Genomic DNA, 22,475 nt, shown 5'->3' on the forward strand with positions numbered 1-22,475 from the left:
CCTGCTTTCTGTAAGAAACATATCCACGCTTGAAAATTTTTCACCCTTCTCCCTCTTGACTCATCATTCAATAAAGCCATGAGCTCACTTTACTTGGGATGCTGCAACAGCCTTTTGACTAGTCTCCCTGCTTTCACTTTGGCTACTCTCCAACCAATCTCAGTCCTATAGCTACAGTCACCATTAAAAATGCAATTCTTATCATCCTACTTTTCCAGTAAGACGAAAGTCTTTTCATCAGTTTTTTTATTAAAGACTAAAACTATTTATATAGTCTTATATGGTCTGCTCAGTGACAAATAATTTCATTCTCATCCCACATGGCACCTATTCCCTTTCTATGCAATGGTCGCTTTTACACCCACAAAAGTATCTGTTTCATCTTCCATTGAACACTTGGACCAGCCCCTCTACTTACATCAGTTCTTCCCAACTTTACGTGTTTAGCTCCTCTATCTTAATCTGACTTCAGTTCAAGCCTCACTTTGTCAGGAAAGTTAGTTGCAGTTACAGCATGGTTACAGATAACATCCTTTTCGTCAAATTCCTCGCTTTATAATTGCACCCTAGCTTAATGTCTGTGTGTCTCCTTCACCACATTCTGAGCTTCCAGAAAGCAGAGCCACATGTGCCAGACCCACCATGGTGTCCTCAGGCCCAGCCTCCCCTGCCCTGTGTTGCCTCAGGCCCTTGCCCCCTGTATTCCAGTGAGCTGCTTCTCAGATGCCCCAACAGTGGCTCAAGCCAGCCCAGGTGCCACTAGGGCTGCCATTTCAGGAACAAGCTATGAACCCTGGTGGCCCACTACTCATGGTGTTATGCTGATTCTGCAGGCTCACAGAATGCAAGGGCTGTGGAGGCATGGCTTCCTCCACCTGGATTGGAAAGGATGTTGTGACAGTCAGGGGTCCAGGTAGAGACAAGTGACAGGGGAAAAGCCACTGCTGAGAGTCCCCACCAGGGCAGTGCCTACTGGAGCTGCAGCGGGGGAGCTGCCGCTGACACCCCAGAACTGGAGAGCTTCCCGTGTGCAATAGCAGTGGAGAGAGCTGCAGCCACAAGACTCCAACCTGGGAGAGCTGCTGAGTGCACTGAGCCCAGCAAAGCCAGGCACGTGGGGCTGCCTGAAGCCTGGGGGCAACCCCCACCCCCTCCTCCCCCTGAGTGTGTCAGATGGGGCATGGAATCAAAGTTTATTCTCCAGTCTGTGAACTAAAATAAAATTTTAAGGCTCACCCACCCACCGGCTGACTGAATAGACTCCTTCTTGGCCAAAGGAATATCCTAAAACTAAATTGTCTCCCAGGAGAGTGATGTCAGAAAGGGCTGATCATGCCCCCCTCCTTTCTTGGAGACATCCTTAGTAATCCATTAACAGGCCTAAGGGTATGCAAGACAAACCTGTAGGTCTTAATTTACACAACAAATCTATGTCCCTTGGCTTATCTCTGATAACAGCTCCTTATGTTTAATCTTTCCAAGGCTTTAGACAAAGCTTCATGTCTTTAACCAATTACCAGCCAAAGAATCTTTAAACCCACCTATAACCTATAAGCCACCCCTTCAAGATGTCCCACCTTTTTGGGCCAAACCAATGTATGCCTCCCACGTATTGATTTATGACTTTACCTGTAACCCCTGTCTCCCTAAAATGTATAAAGCCAAACTGTAACCCAGCCACAATGAGTCCACTTGCTCAAGGCCTCTTGGTAGTGGCTCCGGGTCATGGTCCTCAAATTTGACTCAGAATAAATCTTTTAAAAATTATTTTGTAGAGTTTGGCTTTTTCCGTTGACAAGTCTTAGGATTTAGTATTGTTTGCCTTGCAGGTTTTCAACTTTCTTAGAATCAGTGATCTCTCTTTTCTTGTCTATTGCTCCCTTTGGTGTGGGAACTTCTGTCCTATACCTGTCCCCCACTGCATTTCAGAGGGAGGTAACTTGTTTTAATTCCACAAGGTCACAGCTGGCGGGCAATTTGCCTCAGGATGACTTAATCCTGTCTTGAGCCTCACTGAATCTGATTTAAAGGAGACTCTGGACTTTTGGGTAGATCCTGGAATGAGTTAAGAATTTGGCACCACAGTAATTAACTGAATATATTTTGTATGTGAAAAGGACATGATTTTTAGGCCAGGGGTAGAATGTTGTACTTTAAATGTGTCCCTCAAAATTCATGTCTTGAAAACCTGACGTGACGCTCGGTGTGGAGGTGTTGAGAAGTGGAACCATTAACTGGAGTTAGGTCCTGACAGCACCTCCCTCCTGAATGGACTGATGCTGTCACTGCAGGAGGGTTCATCATAGCAGGAGTAGGTTCCTTAGGAAAGGGTGAGTTTGATGCCTTTTTCTCTCCACCCTCACCCCCAACCTTAGCCCTTTTGCCTTGGAATGATGCAGTACCAAGGTCTCTGCCAGAAGCCAGCACCCTGATATTGCCTTTCTCAGCCTTCACAAGTGTGAGAGATAAATTAATTTTTACAAATTATCTAGTTTGTGGTATTCTATTTTAGCAGCACAAGCAGAGGAAGATGGTTTCTAAAGTTGTTTATGATTCACCCTCAGATATCCTATGGTTTCTTCTCAACTAATTTCTTGGCTCATTTCTAAAATCATTCAAGTATTTTAAAAGAGGCACCTGAACAAGTGGACTTAATATATCAGTTCCTACCAGAACCTCCACAACAACCACTTTCATTAGAACAAACATCCTTTATGCTACCATAAGAATGGCAACTTCTGGAAAACTAAATTTCCTTTGCTGTTCAGTTCTTAGACTTATAGATAAGAGGATATTGTAGATGTTTTATACTTTGACTCTAGTGATGCTTCCAACATAGATTCCCCTAGTACTTGCAGAGAAAGCAGAGAATAAGGGCTACTGTGTAGTGCAAGTAGGTATGTTTGTAAATGTTCAAACAACTGCTCAATGACAGACTGCAGGGCGTGCTGCACTTCTTATTTCTATCTTTTCTCTTTTGGACCATGATGCGACCCATATTTTTCCCATGTCTTGGACAAAGAGACATTTAGGGTGAATTTCAAAATTTACAATCTGTAAATTCTTCCCCATGTTCTTGCATAGGTAAATATACAGATGCAAACTTCTTAGGCAAAGAAAATGCAAAAAAAGGAAAAATATCAGTCCTTATTTGCACATTGGCAAAGGGGAGACTATCTTGGCACCTTCGTCACCTATCAGCTGACATAAAAATTACAGGTGATAGCTATGGTAAAAAGAGAAAATATCAACTGGCTATACTAGGTGAAAGGAGCAGGGCTGGTATTCACAGAGATAGGAATGGCTGATACTATATTAGTGGTTGCTTTTAGACTGGAGACAATCTGTAATTTAGATATAAGGCAGAAAACGTAAATATATATTTAAAGATACAGTCAGAAAACTTAATGTCTTGGATAACGTACCTAAAATGGGAAAGAGTATGTGGGAATGCTTTAAATTTAAGAAAAATTGGAGGGATTTAGTGTATCCAATATGTATTATTTATAAGCTAAGTATACGGCCATAAAAGCTAAGGTACTTTCAGACTTTTAATATTCTCCATGAAGGCTTATATATCTTTTCGGTGAGTGTTATTTATTCCTAGATTCATATTTGTTGAGGTTATAGTGATTTTATCCTTTAGAAAGGGTATTTCATTTTACCTGTTGATAGTATGAAATAAAAAATAGTTTTTGCAGATTTATTTTTTATCTGGAAACTTTGCTAATGGTCAAATTCTAACAAGATATTAAAACATACATTCAGATTTTCTATATAATCTCAGTCATAACTGTGAATAATGACAGTTTTGGGCTTTTCAACTTTTTTTTTAATCTCACTTTTTTTTTTTTTTGCCTTATTGTAATGGTAAAAACCTTCAAAAAATAGAATGGTAAGGTGGTCATCACTGGCTTAATCCCAAAATCAAGGGAGAGATTTCAATGTATCATCCATAGGTATTTGTTCTGTAGGTTTTTCAGATAACTTTTCATCAGGAAGAGGAACATTTCATTCTATTCCCAGTTTGTTAGGAATATTTATTATAAGGAGAAGTAGAATTTCTCCTTTTATCTGTTAATGTGTTGAATTGTATTTATTGGTTTTCGAATACAGCTTTATTGGGATCTCAGTGACTCTTGAAGCCATGGCAGTTTGCTTTCTCTTGGATTGAACTCCTCTTGCTGAGTTACCTTACAACCTCCTTAGTACTCAATCCAGTTAGTACCTGACCTGTCATTAACATCATCAAGCATTGATTACTCTCCTTCTATCACTCCTTGCTCTTAATTGATTTGAAACCCTAGCATGATGGTTTCCCTCTTCCATCTGTTGCTTCTTAGTCTTTCCTTTGGTTTCTTCACCCTCTGGGGTTCCTCGGGGCCATGGCAGGTCAACACCTCTCACAGAGCCAAAAATGTGCTAAGGACCCCAATCTCTGCTCATTGTCCAAATTCCTATCCTCATCTGCAGTCACAGATACCAAATTTCTACTCCAGCTGTCCACTTCGATGACTTACAGGTACTCCAAAATGTTCAAGACAGAACTCATCGTCTTCCAACTTTTCTTCTTCCTCCCATTTTTTGCCTTCTAAACCTGCTCTTCTTCCTGTGCTTCCCTCAGGTTGCAGGATTCCATGCACCTGGGTGCAAAAGGAGAGGCTGTCATTGCTGACTCCCCCTTCTTTTCTGAGCCCCCAAATCCATCACCCAGCCTACTGATTCTTTCTCTTAAATACTCATAGCCACAAATACGTCTCCATCTCTAGACATTAATTTGACGAAAGCTATCATTCTCCTCTCTAAAACGCTACCAAATTTCATTTTCATTTGGCTTTCCTCTATCTCATAATCTCATTTCTTTCCTCCCTCCCTCGCTTCTCTTTTTCTCTCTTTGTTTCTCTCTTTCTCTGTTACTATAATTTTTAATATCTGTCCAAAATGAAAATATTTTTGTTCATAGGAAACAATATACCAGTGCTTTATACAATATCATACTTGAAATATACATTTTACAAATCAATTCATAGAACTTAATTCAAGAATCTGGCAACAGTATTTTAAAGGGCCAAGTTTTTAAACTAAATTCATTCTTTCTTTCTTTGTTGTCATTGCCTGGCAACACTTACATAGTTATTACTAATAATAGAATATTTGTTGACACATAAACCAAGACACAAAATTTGTAACTCTGCATTCATTTCTGATGCATGGAAGGTTTTTGTTAAAATCATTGTTCATAGAATGTAGAAAAGATACATTTGTATACTGTTTTCTAATTTTATCTAAAACAATTTTCTAGCTGGCTACTAAGGCTAAATTGATAGCAGTATATCTCTGTCAAAGTAAATGCAACATAAAAGCAAAAAGGAAAATTGAGGAACATGTTTAATTTTTAACATGTTACTCTGATATTCCCAAGAAACTTTTAGACTGAAATTTCAGTAAATTATCAGTTAGAGGGTTTTAATTTCAGAAAAGTAGTTTGGGTTTAGATGTCTTTGGTATATTGTACAATCAGTCCAAACTATGACTTGTCTGTTTCCTCATGAAATTCTAAGTATTTTCTACTTCCAAGGCAAATATTACCTACCCTTTTCTTCCTGACAATAGTGTTAATTGTTCCCTTTTCTACACTCATATTTTATTCTTGCTTCTGTCTCATTTTCTCTGCTTTTACTGTTATGTAGATTTCTTACTGTTTTCTTTTTTAGTGGTAAACATAATAATATCTTACATTGGCAAAAGGACAGACACATAGCAGGCTCCCACAAAATATATTCACTGAAGAACAGAATTATTTAGATTATTTCTAGAGCTTTCTATGAAAAACAGCAGAGGTATTTGGATCCAAATGGTATAATATTTCAGGTGAGGAGGAACCTACAAACTGGTGAAAAGGAATCTGGCCCTTCTTTGCATGTTAGCATAGTTGACTTTCAGAAATGCATGCTATTCTGTAACAGTTTGAATGCAAATTTATTAATGAGACAAAGTATTAAAATTTGGATCTATTCCTATGGACATGTTCACTAGATTGGATAAAGTCTTTCTGATCCTGCAAGAGCAGAATTTGTAATTAGAATGCCGGGGCATGTGATCGTTGCAGTGGTCAACTGCTCTGAGTAGGTCTAGAACCAAATGGGTCCTCAGCTGACTTCATCCTCACCTGTTTGGCCACCTTCAGAATCAGTCAGCTGTTGGTGTCACTGTTTGAGACAGTGACTAGATTCATATGTACATACCACTTAAACACTAGCAAAACCTATTTGTATGCTTTGGAGAATAATCACTTGATTACCTGGCTTGCCACCTGGCTCAGTTTTCTGCTTCTTTATTAGAACCCACTCTTCCCACCCCCTTTTCCTCTGCCCAAGGTGGAGAGTGATTGTTGTGTTTGTTGTGCTTCTTATATTTTGTTTATTCTCTATGATTTTTAGTTTCCTATTGCTAGAAATGTTTGCTGATCCTTGGTGGAATACCTCTCTGATAGATAAAAGTAATCTGACTTTATATTTAGATAAAAGTCAGATGGTGTATGTGAACAACATGGCTCTTCTTACCTTGACCTGCTTTATCCTCCTGGTTCTGTCCCTAACCTCACTTGTCCTTTATTTCTTTCCTTGGTGAGCCACACTAGACAGTAGGAGCTCAGCTCCCTGGACTCCACAGACTCCAGCACAGAGGCCCACAAGAGGACCATGACAATGGTGATGTCTTTCTTCTTCCTCTTCATACTTCATTTTTCCCCCTGCACAAGTGTCAAGTTGGAGAATTTCTATGTTTTGGGACCAGTATGTAAAGTTTGTCATGATAGCAATAAATGTCTTCCCCTCAGGCCCCTCATTTATTCTGATTCTGGGAAACAGCTGGTAGGACAGAGGGCCTTGACTGTACTGTGGTATCTAAGAGCCAGCTGAAAAGATCAAATCTTTTAGCTGTCTAGATGGCCTTTCTGAATCTTTTCTAAGAGAATAACTAAATATGGAGCCTTTGAGAATCACTTCTATTGTTTTTTGACCACTGGGATCTTTAAGTATTGTTGAACATAACTACAATTTTCTCTGACCAGGCTATTTTTGATGGTGATTCACACATTGTCAGCCAATATCATATTAAGAATCATCACCCTTTCTAGAGCATCATTTGAAAGTCTCAAATATTATTTCAAAACTCTGTTTTTAATTCTATATGCAAGAAATATGCAATTGCAAGTCACGGGAGCAGAAGGTATGTAATTCTATATAAGGCAATATAAATTATATACTGCAGTAGGTACATCTAGAAAATATTGACAGAAATGTTAACCAAAAAACTAATGTCATAGTAGAAAAAATATTTCCTCATAGCTTAAAGGCCTGACATTTTTTTCATAGTGAATAAGTAGTATATTTTTGTATTAGAGGTCTGTTGATAAGAAGAGAATAAGATGCTTACATGAGAATAGGAACAATATTTGTAGTATGAAATAAAATATATTATCTTTAAGGAAAAACTGCTAACACATGATTGCAATGCCTACCTTAATTCGAAAGTCAGAATCATAAACATTTTTGTTTCTAGCCACTTACTAATTTTACTAAATTCCAGAACGTACAATGTGCATTTTCAGAGAAGCAGCTGTGAATGTTTCTACTATGTCTGTAATAGAACTAAAAATATAAAGAAGAATTATTCCTTCATTCAGAATTATATTCATATTACTACTAGAAAAATATCATAATTAGATTCTGAGAACGATTATGTATGTGTTTGTGCCTGTGTCATGCATTTGGTTGCAATCTGATCACTAGAGTTCTTAAGAGAAACAAATAGAAACAGTGTCAATTAGAAAGGCACAGAAAGCAAAGTTCATAACAGAATACCACAAGTCTATGTGAATTTGGACATGCATATGTATAGGTGGCACTGTTTTGACTGTCATAATTAAAACTTAGATGAGCTAAACATAAATTGTAACTAAAGTTAAGGGTAGCATAATTTATCATAAATCTGTGAATATGATCATGTAGATTATAACATTATACAGATGCTATCCCTGTATATATATTGACATTTTTTTTTCTTTTAAAAATACACACATTTAATGTTGGTCTGTTTTAATTCTAAGTAAAGCAATTCCAAAAATACAAACTGAACATCAGAGCCATGTGAACCACCATGATAAAATAAAACAGACATTCACAATAATTACGTCTAAAGACAGTTCAGCTTGATAAATCGTCTTCCAAGTATGTTAAAGTTTCTAAAAATACTGCTGGTGTTCAGTTAGAATTAAAGGACTTAGGGGAAAATGAAATAATATGATACAGGTGGAGTGAATAAGGTTACACGGGATTTACATTTTTCATTACCCCTAGATATAAACAAACATTCAAAAATCAACACAAACTCTGTGTGTTATTCAAAATATTGCAGCTGCAGGAAAGGCAACTTTAAATTAATAGCTAGGGGAAAATCAAGTTTTGGTGGAGGTAAACAGAAGTGACAGTTTTTAATTTGCACTTTTGTAAAGCTCATCTATACCTGGCCAACCAGGAACCAAACGCAGGACAATGAAGTTCTCTGCTTCTTTTGGCTATAATGTGACAAGAAAAGATCATCTTTTGAAGATGTTTAAAGAAATAAAGCAACTTTCTTTATAAACAGTCAAATAATCAATTAATGGAATAAATAAGTACTAACCCACATTTTTACCACTCTGCAATCACTATATTTTACATATTTTTCATTTTGGTGGCAAATTCCCCCATGTTTAGTCTAATAATCCACCAATCACTTTTAAAAGTAAAATGAATCGCCACCAAAATAAGAAAATTCTTCTGTTTACTCTTTGGCTAAAAAAGAAAACGGGCCGGGCGCTGTGGCTCACGCCTGTAATCCTAGCTCTTGGGAGGCCGAGGCGGGCGGATTGCTCAAGGTCAGGAGTTCAAAACCAGCCTGAGCAAGAGCGAGACCCCGTCTCTACTATAAATAGAAAGAAATTAATTGGCCAACTGATATATACATAAAAAATTAGCCGGGCATGGTGGCGCATGCCTGTAGTCCCAGCTACTTGGGAGGCTGAGGCAGAAGGATCACTCAAGCCCAGGAGTTTGAGGTTGCTGTGAGCTAGGCTGACGCCATGGCACTCACTCTAGCCTGGACAACAAAGTGAGACTCTGTCTCAAAAAAAAAAAAAAAAAAAAAAAAAAAAAAGAAAACAAACAAAACAAAACAAAAAGAAACAGAAGACAACTCTAACACTGTGGTAAAAGAAACTGGTTTTTTACATGTAAAATAAAGTTATCAATTTAAATCTTGGTACATTTTATAAAAACAAGAGGTAATGTTGTAATAAAACAGCAGTAGCCTCAGTTGGCAACATACTGTTTGTTAACCCTGTGCAATAAAATACTTTGTTCATACTACACTTGATCAAACATGACTAACAGTTACTACAGACATTTCAGGAATCTTCACGGGACTCCTATAGACTTACTGTTAAAACTGAGAGACATTTACAATCATAATGTGCCATGAAAACTTGAAAAACGTTATTTCTAGTAGGAGATAATGTTCATATTATTTGAATTTGCTTTAGGTACTGAACAGCTGAGTTACAAGGACTGACAGTGAAAAGCATTCTAAAAGCCCATGAACACTGTTGTTCACACCCTTCTTCAGAACACACTAAACTTGTCTGACACATTTCTCTTCATACATAGCAAGCAACAGCACCCAATAAAAGCCTGAGAAGAAATGCTGCTGTGTAAATACTGCAACTATTCCTGAAAAAAGAATTATGGGATATATACTCCAAAGCTGCCCATTCCCATAATTTGTATTGCATAGGTCACATAATCACACACATATATATACACGTGTGTATATATATGCACATGCAAAGAATATATTAAGACGACAATGAAGTCTAGTCACAGAGCAATTTACAGGCTCAATATATTTTTTACACTTTGTTTGAAAGAAAATTTCAATATTTTACAGTCTTTCAGTAGGCATTATATACACTGCACTTTATGAAATCTAAAAGGTATTGAAATGAATTTTTTCCAACATTTTGGTAACAAAACAGACAATGTTTCTCCAAATACTTGTGCTATCTACATGATCTGTTTGCTCTGATACCCACTAATCACAAAAACTGACTCAATGGAGTAATTAGAAAAATTATCTAACACCATGCATGGGGTTTGAATCATTTTTAATATCCTACCCTAGAAACATTCTACAAATCTTAAGATTTAAAAAATTAAGTCTCTGTTCTGGTTTTTAAAAGATATCTTTTTATGACAATATCCATAACATTGACAGGTACATGTTAAGGCTAGTATCATCCTCTTTTTTGAAATTTTTTAACTTTTTTTTTTTTTTTAAGAAAGATAGTAAAAGCCAGACTCCTTTATCCTTTAGGGCTTTGAACTGTACCTACAGAAAATGAGAGTGCAGTGAACATAATGTTCAGTCCTACAGTCAGGATGCAGTTGCTCCTTCCCATTCCACAAGATACTGCACCTTTCCGTCAAGTGTCACCCGACGAGCCAAAACTCGGTATTTTTCGCCACATGCTATTCTACCTGCAGCACCAAAATAACTGGTAATGGAGTTCTTTAGATGATTAAGTTGTAACTCCTGATCTGCTAAGTTATTCAGAATCTCTGTGTTGAGTTCATCAAATTGATAATCTTCTTTGCCTTCATCATCTTTTACAATTTCTGAGTTCTGGGTCTGGAGTGCTCTTCTTGGAAGACGACCTCTTCTTCTCCGCAAATGTGGTATTGCAGCAGGCCAAGATCTCCCAGTACGTGTTCTTTTTCTGGAGTCAGATAATCCATAATGCCTGGAAATGCTAGACGAGGTAGTTTCTTTTGCACTGGAAGCACCCATGAAATCCACATCTGAGGTATTCGATGAGTGTGCAGTTCCCTCAGTTCTCCCTATGGAACAAGGTAAATCCAAGGTAGGATTCTCTGAAACTGATTCCTTATCCAAAGGTGGCTGAGCAGTTTTCTGAATCATTTTCCTTGTATATGGGCCAGGTGGGCGACCTACAGATTTTTTCTTTCCTTTTTTATCTATGCCATTGCTTACTTCCCTTTAATTTACCTTAAATCTCCCTCTCCGTACAACCCTCTCAGCTATCTTTGCCTCGTATTTCATTGAGAAAATAGATGCTACCAGGCAAGAACTTTAATCATCTTCCAACTGTCCACTATAACAGAATCAGCATCTGTACTCATCTTCTCTTTATTCACCTCATTTCATCAGAAGGATGTTTCTCCTCCTTGAATCAGATATAGGTTTGGATGCCTTTCTGCCTTTAATTTTAAATTCATGGGATGTTCCTTCAGGTTCTTTCTCTGCTTTGAAAGCCACATTTGGTGGCACAGGAGGAACACGAATTCGCAACCCAAACAAATGCTTCTTCTTCTTTATTTCTTTCCCAGACATAAACATGGTCTTGTAATCATTTAATGCCTCCAGAACATGCTCATATCTTTCAGATTTTGGTGTGTCTGCCAGCTCTCCAGGGTGCAATCTATCCCAGTTTTCATTAATGTATGTCATAAGCTCAAGTTCAGAATCAAAGTATTTCTTCTTGTGAATAACACTTAGGTTGTAAAGGCATAGGTGTGCTATATCTACCCACTGTAATGGTAGACGTTTGAGGTATTCTGGTCCAGAACTGCAGACAGAGCAAATAAATGTATAAAACCTGTCTCCAAATAGCATTGGCTTTTGAAGGCATTGCACACAAGCCTCATGAAACCACTGCTTACATTTACAGCACTGTAGCATCTTTAAATACCAGTCTCCAGGGCCTCCACAATAGCAGTAACACTGCTGGACATTGGTTTTATGACCTGCATCCCATTCAAGATCTGCCACACTATAGGGTAATGTCTGCTTCATGACTTGCAATGCTTTGGCATTTGGTCCTTTCTTAAGCGCACCACCCCTCTTTGTTGTTGTTGCAAAAACACACTGTCGACAGAGCCATTTTTCATCTGAATCAATCACACTGGAATCAATATGAGGTGTGTGACACAACTGATGATATCCTTGGCCACATTTATCACATATAACCATTTCATTGGGAGCTTCTGAATACTCTTCTTGACATATTGTACAGACCATTTCCCCACTTCCAGTGGCTCCTGGACAAGTAAATCATTTCTTCCTTAAACATTTTTACTCTATAACCAAACCAAGGGACACATGTATTCATTTTTACTTGCACCCAAATATAGCCTCATTTTCCCATCTGTTTGAATGTCCTTCCAGAGAACCCAGGATTTAGAACTGTCTTCAAATATGATGAAGCAGCTCTGTTTCAATATGTTTATCTTTTTGATAGTTCCAAGATAAAACAAGCCATCTGACCATCTAGCTAGGACATCCTGACCCTCTTCAAATTTACATGCTGGCTTTTTGGCTTTTTGTCCATCCTGCCCCTGTAGAGTCTCTCATTCGGTCACTTCAGTGGTGCCAACCGCTTCATACAGGAAAAAACAACCAATCACGTCTCCGTGGGCGCTTCCCCTGCGAGTCCAAGCACTTACTGGGCACCCGCCCCACCGGGCAACCCGCACATACGCACGCACAAACCGAGGTCCTTGGGGACGAGGGTTGGGGGTAAAGACAGCGTTCTTACACCGGTCTCAAACACAGCCCACTTCGCTACAGCCCTTCGCCATTTTGGTTTCCCGCGGACTCTATATTGACATTTTTAACCATGACCAAATCTTTTTAGGGTTTAGCTTTGATATTAATATATTCTCTATATTGTGTTAGAGTCAGAAATAAAATATTGGGAGGCCTAAAATCACGGGCTAGGGGAGTGGAGTGACAATAGGCAGAAGCAAATGTGAAGCTCAGTATGTTATTCAGTGGAGATGTCACATACACAGGGAGGAAATAAGAAAATTTAAGAAGATCGTATGATGGAAGCCAAAAAAAAAAAAAAATGTTGGGTTAATGGCAGAAGCACATAAGATCTTCAGTTGTCATGATGCAAGGGGTGTCCCAATGAAGGGGAAAAGCCATCTGGACTTGCCGAGTGGGTTCCTGGCTTCAGGCAGGAAAGAATTCAACACTAGCCAACTAAGTACAGAAACTCTGTTGAGAGAGATGGACAACAGATCCTACTCCACAGACAGAGTAGGGATGCTCTCGCCAGTAGAATGGGAACCCCTATGGCAAATTTCTAAAATGTTCAGAAACCCAGTTGGGAAGCAGCCCTACGTGACCAGTATTGTCTTAAAGTGGGGGCATGAAAGTGAATTATAAACTGTTGTCACAGAAATGAAAGTACAGTTTGTAAGGCATCCAGTTTAGTAATTTATCTGTGTCCGGTGGTCTTGGGCAGGGTGCTTGTTGGCAGTGGCTTCCTTGTTCAGAGTGGTTAGGGTCTGGCATCCGTCAAAATGCCTGCACTCAGGTTCACTTGGCCTTCTTCTTCTGCCTTATCCCTAACATTAAAACCGTGTTTTGTTAGTATATAAGTGTTACTCAATATCACTCTAGAGGCCAATGTTTTGTTTGAATTAGGTCAAAATAACTGCTGAATATATTTTCTCACTATTCTTTGAGGGAATTGCTGTTCTTTATACTGACAAATTATCAAATCGATGTTCGTAAATTTTCTGATATCAATTATATGTTAAGAATAAGTATTTTGGATTTCACTGTGGCATATACATAAATTGAATTTGTTGTTATTTCCCAAAACATTTTATAACAATATATCGTATATTTATACGTATAATAGCATTCTTTATAACATATCACACAACCATTTGAAGAATGAAGCATATGAAGGCAGTTCAACCCAGGAGCTGACATGGATTTGTAGTTATGTAGATTTTTACAAATGTGATTATTAACTCAGACTCTGAATTTAAGTCATAGTATATGGCACTTGTGATTTTTATACACGTTATTGCATCTTTTCTATTGCATTTCTTCTTCAGTGTAACTACGAACTCAAATGTTCTTTAATGTCTCTCTTGACTGACTTTAGTTTTTCACTGCTAAAGCATGCCTACCAATGGATTCTTGTTCTTTAATAGCCTTTATATTTAATAATACTTTTGGAGCAGTTCTGAAAACATAAGTGAACTCTAGGGCCATCTTGCTTCTCATGCTACAAAATTTATAGTTTTGTAGCCATCCCCAACTCTCTGGACTAGAAGTAGTTCCTTTCCCTGGGGCGAGGTTCCCACATCTTGGGTGCTAGTCCTGTATGTTCTTTCTAGTTCTGTATGAATTGTAGATTGAGCCAGAAGCATTAGAGAACAGTGTTCTATTTTTCAGGATTAGTGTAGAAATCTTTCATGAGTTCATATATTAAGTTATAAATTTTCTCAAATTTTAAGCGGTTAATTTATTTTCTTTCTCTAATACTTGTTTCACTGTCAAGCCTTATTCATTTTCTACTTCTCTGTGCTCCCAGTGGGCTGATCAACGAAGTTATCTCTCATTCATTTAACAAATAGTTATTGAGGACCTGCTACTTGTCAGGCTTTCCTATTCTATGAATTAAAAATAGACCAATGAACAACAACAACACAATTCCTTCCCTCATTGAGTTCATGTGGTTACCAAGATAATTGAATAATTGATAGCGTTATTTGCCAATCAGAGTCAAAATTGACTGAATGAGAAATACATCCTCAGAGAGCTGGACGGAAAAATTCCGTCTTGTTCCTGGAGAATAATAGATTTACACCTTGTGCATACAACAATTTTTACCTGCATTGGGGAGGCACGGTAAGGCAGACACCAAAGCACTCTCAATGAGTTTCAACAATGTATCCCAGGCCAATGAATCAAAATTTTGGGGGGTGGCTCAAAGGAATCAATATGACATTTTAAAGCTCTAAAGTTAATTCCAAAGTGCAGTAAAGGATAAAAACCATTGTATTAGAGTTTCTAAATAATACAAATAAATAATAATATAAAATAAAATGTAATTTAATGTGAATTAATTTTTTTTTTCAGACAGAATCTTGCTCTGTCTCTTGGGCTAGACTGCAAAAGCATTATCATGGCTCAGTGTTACCCAAACTCCTAGTCTGAAGTGATTTTCCTACGTTGGTCTCCTCAGTACCTAGGACTACAGGGTGCATACCAATACAGCCAACTAATTTTTCTAATTTTGGGAGAGATGTGGTCTCATTCTTGCTTTAGGCTGGTCTCAATCTCCTGGCCTGTATGCAATCCTCCATCCTTAGCCTTCCAAAGTGCTAGGATTACAGGTGTGGTCTGCACCTAGCTGAGTGGATTAATTTTATGAGACAAAGAATTTTACTAATAGAAGAATTAATAAAAAGGAAAATTTCCTTTTTATTCTTACCATGTTTTTCTTTTTTAAGATTTTTTTATAAAAAGGCAAGAGACGTTTATTAATTTCTCTTTTATCTATTTCTTCAAGAAATCCTAAAAGCTTTAAATCCCAAGGCAATTGTCACTATCCCCATGAAAAATTAATTAGTGACCACAGATTTTGTAACATCATCTGTCCTTGGTGTGATAATTGCATTTTGATCAAACTTTTAGCACATTTCATAGTCATAGCTTACTTATTGTTCTTTGTTTCCTGTTTGTGAGGAAGTTGTTCTAACATTGCTTCTTTCTATTACACTTAATTAATCTAAAACAGAATCTGAAATATGATGGATTTTAATGTAGCTAGTGAATAATGTGCATACTATAGAGATTATTTTTAGAGAATTCTTTTAAAATTAAGATACTCAAATCCAAATGGTATTGATTTTCAATTGAAGAGGAAAATACAAATCAGTGTAAAGAAATCTCTCTTCTATTTGCATGTTTGCATATCTGCATACCGGGAAATAGCTGCCAGAGCCAATGATGAGTGGGTACATTTACTACTTAATTTGGAATCCAGTAGCTGATTGAAAGTAATGTTACAGTGTTTCATTAATATCTGTGAGGCCGGTTCTCCTTGCACACATATTTCAGGCCTGTACTGGGATTACTATAAAAGAAGAGAAAGATCTTTCATGAAGATAAGTGAGATGATATTGAATAGCAGATCATTCTGAGTTACTGTGATCATTTTTAATATGAAGTGAGAAACATCATTTGGATATTATTTTGCAAAATTTGACAGCAAAAGTATCAGTGAAAAAGCATTAGCTTTCTGGATTTCTGTCTACAGAAATGCCATCTGGAATTGAATATACATTTCTCATAGCGGAAATAGGACAATTCATAATCGGGATGTTGGGGAATGGGTTCATTGTGCTTGTTAATGGCATTGACTGGGTGAAGAGTCAAAAGATCTCATTGGCTGACAGAATCCTCACCAGCCTTGCTCTCTCCAGAATCATTCAACTGTGGATAATACTATTTGGTTCATTTCTAATAGTGTTATGGCCACATCTATATGTCATCGGTAAACTAACAAAATTTCTTGCTATTTTTTCGGTAGTGGCTGATCACAAAGCTACCTGGTTTGCCACCTGTCTGAGTGTGTTCTACTTCTTGAAAATAGCCAACTTCTCCCACCCCTGCTTCATCTGGCTGAGGTGGAGAATAGGCAGAGTGCTACTTGTGCTCCAACTGCTGTCTTTGTCCTTACTGTTTTTTACCTTTGCATTAGCAGACACATTAAGTGGCTTCTGGGTTAATGTCTATAACAAACATGAAAGAAACTCAACTCTATCTCCAGATGTAAGTACAACTGTATATTATAACATCCGAGTTGTTTTCAGTTTGATCTACTTGATCCCCTTCCTTCTGTCCCTGACCTCACTGGTCCTTTTATTTCTGTCCTTGATGAGACATATCCGAAATCTGCAGCTCAACTCCACGGGCTCTAGTGATGTTAGCACCCAGGCCCATAGGAGGGCCATAAAAGTGGTGGCATCTTTCCTCCTCTTCTTCATAGTTCACTTTTCTTCTTCCATACTATTAGGTTGGATTTTCATTAAGCCAAAGGAACCTCAGTCCAATTTCTTTGTCATGTCCACATCGACTATTTTACCTTCGGGACACTCATTTGTTCTAATTTTGGGAAATAGCAATCTGAGACAGACTGCTATGAGACTACTGGGGCATCTTAGGTGTCACCTAAAAAGAGTGAGATTTTAGCTTTCTAGACTTTTCTAGAATTTTCTATATTCCAGGGGAACTAAAGAGAAGACATTGAAAATCTATTTTAACTTCTCTTTTTCTCACTGGGTTGTCTTATATCTTATTGAGCTTCACAAAATGTCCCTAGAATGGCCTCTTAAACAAACAATTTAGTTACGATATTGAATTTTTTTTTTTTTTGAGACAGTTTCGCTTGTGGTCCCCTCAGCTAGAATGCATTGGTGTCTTCATATCTCACTAAAACCTCAAACACCTAGGCTCATGTGATCCTCCTGCCACAGTCTCCCAAGCAGCTGGGTGTACAGGAGGATTCCATTGCACCTGACTAATTTTTTTAATTTTTAGTAGAGATGTAATCTCACTCTTGTTCAGGTTGGACTCTGACTACAAGTAATACTTCATCCTTGGCTCCTAGATTGCTTGGGGTTTAGGCATTAGCCACAGTGCCTAGCCATAATATTGGATCTTTTTTTTTTACAAAAGTAAGCATCATTGTCATCATACAACTTGCTAGTAACAAGGTCAAACTTGAGACTTAATATCAATGTAAAATATATAATGTAACATTTATTAATTTTATATATTTTGGCAAATATGTAATTCCATCTGTATATGACAAGCAAAAACATAAGTAATTGGAAATGAAAATTCCCTCCAAGCTGAGTATTTGAAATATTTTTAAAATAATAAGTGAAAAATAAATTATGGACCACAAATGTTCAAAGCACATAATCTCATAAGAACAGATATAGGTTAAAAAAGAGAGAGCATTCTATCATTAGCAATTCAGCTAGAAATTCAAGGTATCCTACCTTTGAATGATAAGAGAAAAATCAACCAGATTCATTGAAAGAAATTGAGTAATTATCCCTAGGTGCATAATACTGCTTATATTTCTATTTCACAAAAAGCAAAATCACATTTTGAAACTCAATTTATGTGACTGTGTCTGCGTGCATATCTCTGTGCATGTGTGAGGATCTATTTTTGTCACACCATGAATACTAGTGTCCCTTGTCAGAGAAAACTAACACAACCGATTCATTAGGGATTAAAACAGAAATGAAATTTTATGAGGGATTATCACACATTTGCTTACATTTTAGATGTGTGTGTGTGTATATAGTGCTAGGTTGACTTTTACAATACATTACATTAATTTAAATTACATCAAAGTAGCCCAAAATGTACACAAGCTTAAGGGTAGAAGGTGACAAATTGTGCTTGCTAGTGACAGTACAATATTGAATAGTTTGCAAATGGTAATTTCTTAGAAATTAGGATTGTAAATATATTTTAAAACTATCAATAATGAAGAAATCTTTGTTAGGGTTTACAATTGCCATAATGTTTCAATGATAAAAACAGAACAAAAGGAAACTGTAGAAAACGAATGCTGAAAATATGTAAGTTGTAAGTTAATTGTAATGGAGTAGTAGGTCCGTTGTAGATGCTGGGAAGAATGTAAGAATCATAAAGTCTTTGTCAAATGTGCTCTTCCTCCAGGAAACTGCTGTGTGGTATTCTGATGTATCAATGATGATGATGACAATATATGTATATGCAGATCTATACAGACGTTGAGATATTTCAAACTCCATTCATTGTGTTAGACATGGTATAAGAAACATGCTGATGATTATCATTGGTCTTGTCTTGCTGTAGGGGAGGTAAAATTAAAGTCACAGTGGCTATATTTAGGTCCACATAGTGAGGATAATTTAGTTAGAATGTACTCCTTCCAGTAAAAAAGTTAAAAATTAGTCCCCAAACAATAAATGTTGGCGTAGATGCAGAGAGATAGAAACACTCCTACACTGCTGGTGGGACTGCAAACTAGTGCAACCTCTGTGGAAAGCAATATGGACATACCACGAAGCAATACAAGTAGATCTACCATTTGATCCAGCAATTCCATCAGTGGGCATCTACCCAAAAGAACAAAAGACATTCTATAAAAAAGACATATGCACTAGAATGTTTGTAGCAGCACAATTCAAAATTGCAAAGATGTGGAAACAATCCAAGTGCCCATCAATACCTGAGTGCATTAATAAAAGGTGGTTTATGTATACCATGGAGTACTATTCAGCTGTAAGAAGCAATGGTGATATAGCACCTCTTGTATTATCCTGGATAGAGCTGGAACTCATTCTACTAAGTGAAGTATCCCAAGAATGGAAAAATAAGCACCACATGTACTCACCAGCAAATTGGTTTCACTGATCAACACCTAAGTGGACATATAGGAATAACATTATCAGGTTGTGAGCAGATGGGAGGGGGGAGCAGGATGGGTATATACATATATAATGAGTGTAATGTGCACCATCTGGGGGATGGACAAGCTTGAAGCTCTGAATCCAAGGGAGAAGGGGGTAGAAGACAACATATGTATCCGGAACATTTGTATCCCCATAATATGCTGAAATAAAAAAAAATATTCCAAAAAAAAAAAGATGCTGAGAATATTTAGTTGTAGTTTTTAGATTTACATTGTAGTATTACTAAACTTGTCTTTATTGACCAAGATGGAAAAGATTGAAATAGCTCTGCAGAACCTTCCTTTTTGTGAGTGAGACAATTTACTTTCTGTGTTATTTTCTGGTACGCATTCAAGGATGCAGGCCAGATTAAATGCAATGTTTTTACATCTCTAGAGATGATTATGTCTCTTTTTTCTCCAACCCAATAATGTTTATTATGTCTTTGAGTATATATGTGTATATTTCTTACAGAGCCATCATTGCATTTATGAAATAAACCTTAGAGTTTCTTCTGGCACTAAACTTTCTTTTCATAAAAGCTTTACTGAGGTATGACTAACATGTACTAAATTACACATATATAAAGAGTAAAATTTGACACATTTTGATGTATGTTCTCATAAATTTTGAAATTAATAATGAGTGGGATAGATTAAATCAATGATTCGTATCTAAAAGACAGCATACTCTAATGATTTAATTGACTGTGAGCTCTGAATACCAGGACTGAGTTTCAAATCTCTTCCAAGTTTCTAGTTGTATGAAATTTAGCAAGATACTTAATGTTTCTAAACCTCAATCAATTCTCTATTTATTATATGTTTGTATATATGGATAAGCAGTGATAATATAGAGCCTGAAGTAATGGGGCAACGTGAAGATCAAATAAGGTACTTACTTGAAGGTGCTAGGAATTTAGTGAGAGCTAATTAAAAGTGGTATTGATATTATTACTGTTATTTCTATTATTATTTGATCTAGCAGTCTATTATCTTCTCCCGTCCAATTATATGCTTTAGTTTTATTTTAGTTATTTTTGTTGTTGTTGTTTTAAGAAGACATTCTTAAAAATTTCCTGGAGTCCCATGTACATCTACTGCGTGTCTCAGTTTCTTTATGTGTTAAATGGAGATAGTGACAACACCTACCACTAGGACTGTTGTGAGGATTAAGTGAGATAGGCCATGTAGAAGGATTAAACAGTGTCTTGTTCCTGGTGAGAATTCAATACATGTCAGCTCTTCTTTGTGCTTTTATTACAGTGAGGGGTGTAATGTATCTGAAGTTAGATCAGATCATGCAATAACCTTACAGCAGCAATCCTACTGACTGCCATGTACAATACCGCTGCCTTTACGTAAAATGGAAGACAGATAATAAGCTTTAATTACATGGCAGGTGTAAAATCAAGAGGCCATCACAACACTAGGGCTTATAGGGATGAAAGCTGTTTGTATCAAGTACAAACAAAAAGGGAATGCATTACTTGTAGATAATTTAAAACAGTAATGCAATTGACAAAAGTCAATCTACTTTTCCTGATCAGGACACACTTGTAAGTCAGTGATACCCCTCCTATTGGGAACAGATGGTTTCCACTCTCTTACTCGGTTTGTCACATATGCAGGGCATAGGAGCTATCCTTTGCCTATCCAGGTTGCCTACAGCTATTATTAGATATAAGTTTGAAAAATTCACAATCATTTTAGCTAATTATGTAAAGTAATATTTCTCTCACATTTTCAGGAAATTGCTTACTGGAAAGTATTTTAAGGGAATCATTAATTATTTATTTTTACACTTTTAAAGTATTATGTTTAAAAAGGCAGAATAGGGTACTCTTTATATGTGACTTTGAACTGTGCATAGTGCAGCACATGGTACATTGTAGGTGTTTAATCAATATTTTAAAAGCTAATGTGTATTTCCTTTAACCCAGGTAAACACTGGAAAATATTTATCTGAAGAATTCAGTACACAATAAGCATTACACTGTTCTAATTCATAAATCATTTCCAAAGTATTCTTAGTCTGTTGAATATTTCTCTCTGATAAAATGGAATCATTTTATCTCAAAATTTAGAAGTGAGGTGTATAGTGTTTTTATGAGATTGTCGCTGGAGACTCTTAATCAACAAATCAATAGGAGACATCCACATTAGTTGGAGATGGGGTGTGCACAATTTAGAAAACCACTTTTCTTCAGTGTGCACGATTTAGATAACTACTTTTCTTCCATGTGCACTTTTAGTAATGAGAAACATATGTCAGTCACAATCTCACATGGAAATTACAGCCTACATACACATTGGAAGGTAACATGTCAAGGTTGTTTCGAAAACTGCTGGGCTCTGTGGGCAGAAAGGATTCCTTCCTGATGAGTATTCGGTGATGTCAGTGACAGAGAAAACATTTAGGAACACAAAATGACAGACGTATGTATTAATTATAACAGACTATTGGTAAATCTATGTTTGATTACACAGAACTTAACATTGTAAATTCTAATGGGTCCTTCTCTCTGGACCTCTGCCACCAGCAGTGAGGAGTATCTTCATGAATGTATCTGTGGTAGAATTTGCAACAGGAATTTCAGAGAATGGATTGGTTGGATTGGTAAACTTACTTGGCTGGGTCATGAGCCAGAAGATCTGTGGGGCGCGGTGGCAACGCCATTCCAAGATGGCGCCCGCTTCCTGGTCAAACCCTGCTGTTAGTCTGACAAACAAGTGCTCAGCGCATGTGCAGAGTTTGTCTCCTCCCTTCCAAGTGCCTTATCCAATCAGACAATGCCCAGTGTACTTACTGCCTTTATAAGCAGCCTCCGAGAACGCCTCGGCGTCCTCCGCATGTAACCAGTTAAGCAATCCCCATTAAAGCGCTGTCAGAAGAACTCCGGTTGCCGCGTCTTCCTTGCTGGCGAGGCGGGCGCGACAAAGATCTATTTGCATTACTTCATCCTGTGAAGCTTGGCCATATCCAGAAAAACAGCCTTAAATCTCAGATATTCAGTCATTCTATCATTCCAGTGAGAGGATAAAATCAAGTCCTTTCTGCACATGACAGGACCCAGAACTCCAGCTA

The 22,475-nt window shown here is 37.3% G+C and overlaps 1 protein-coding gene across 2 annotated transcripts; it reads right to left on the reverse strand.

Moving 5' to 3' along the window:
* Positions 1-9,914: 9,914 nt before the first annotated feature.
* On the reverse strand, positions 9,915-12,199 carry LOC105872869 (metal-response element-binding transcription factor 2-like). 2 transcript variants are annotated; one of them, XM_076007656.1, is made up of 2 exons: positions 11,456-12,199; positions 9,915-11,095 (listed from the first exon to the last, which is right to left on the reverse strand). In XM_076007656.1, the coding sequence occupies exons 1-2, from the start codon at positions 12,136-12,138 to the stop codon at positions 10,474-10,476; spliced, it is 1,305 nt and encodes a 434-aa protein (XP_075863771.1). In that variant the 5' UTR covers positions 12,139-12,199; the 3' UTR covers positions 9,915-10,473. The 2 variants fall into 2 exon arrangements, with proteins under 2 accessions (XP_075863771.1, XP_075863772.1); XM_076007657.1 differs by having other exon boundaries at positions 9,915-11,098; positions 11,288-12,158.
* Between the last annotated feature and the right edge of the window lie 10,276 nt (positions 12,200-22,475).

The sequence above is a fragment of the Microcebus murinus genome, chromosome 10, assembly GCF_040939455.1.
Source record: "Microcebus murinus isolate Inina chromosome 10, M.murinus_Inina_mat1.0, whole genome shotgun sequence".
Lineage (NCBI taxonomy): Eukaryota > Metazoa > Chordata > Mammalia > Primates > Cheirogaleidae > Microcebus > Microcebus murinus.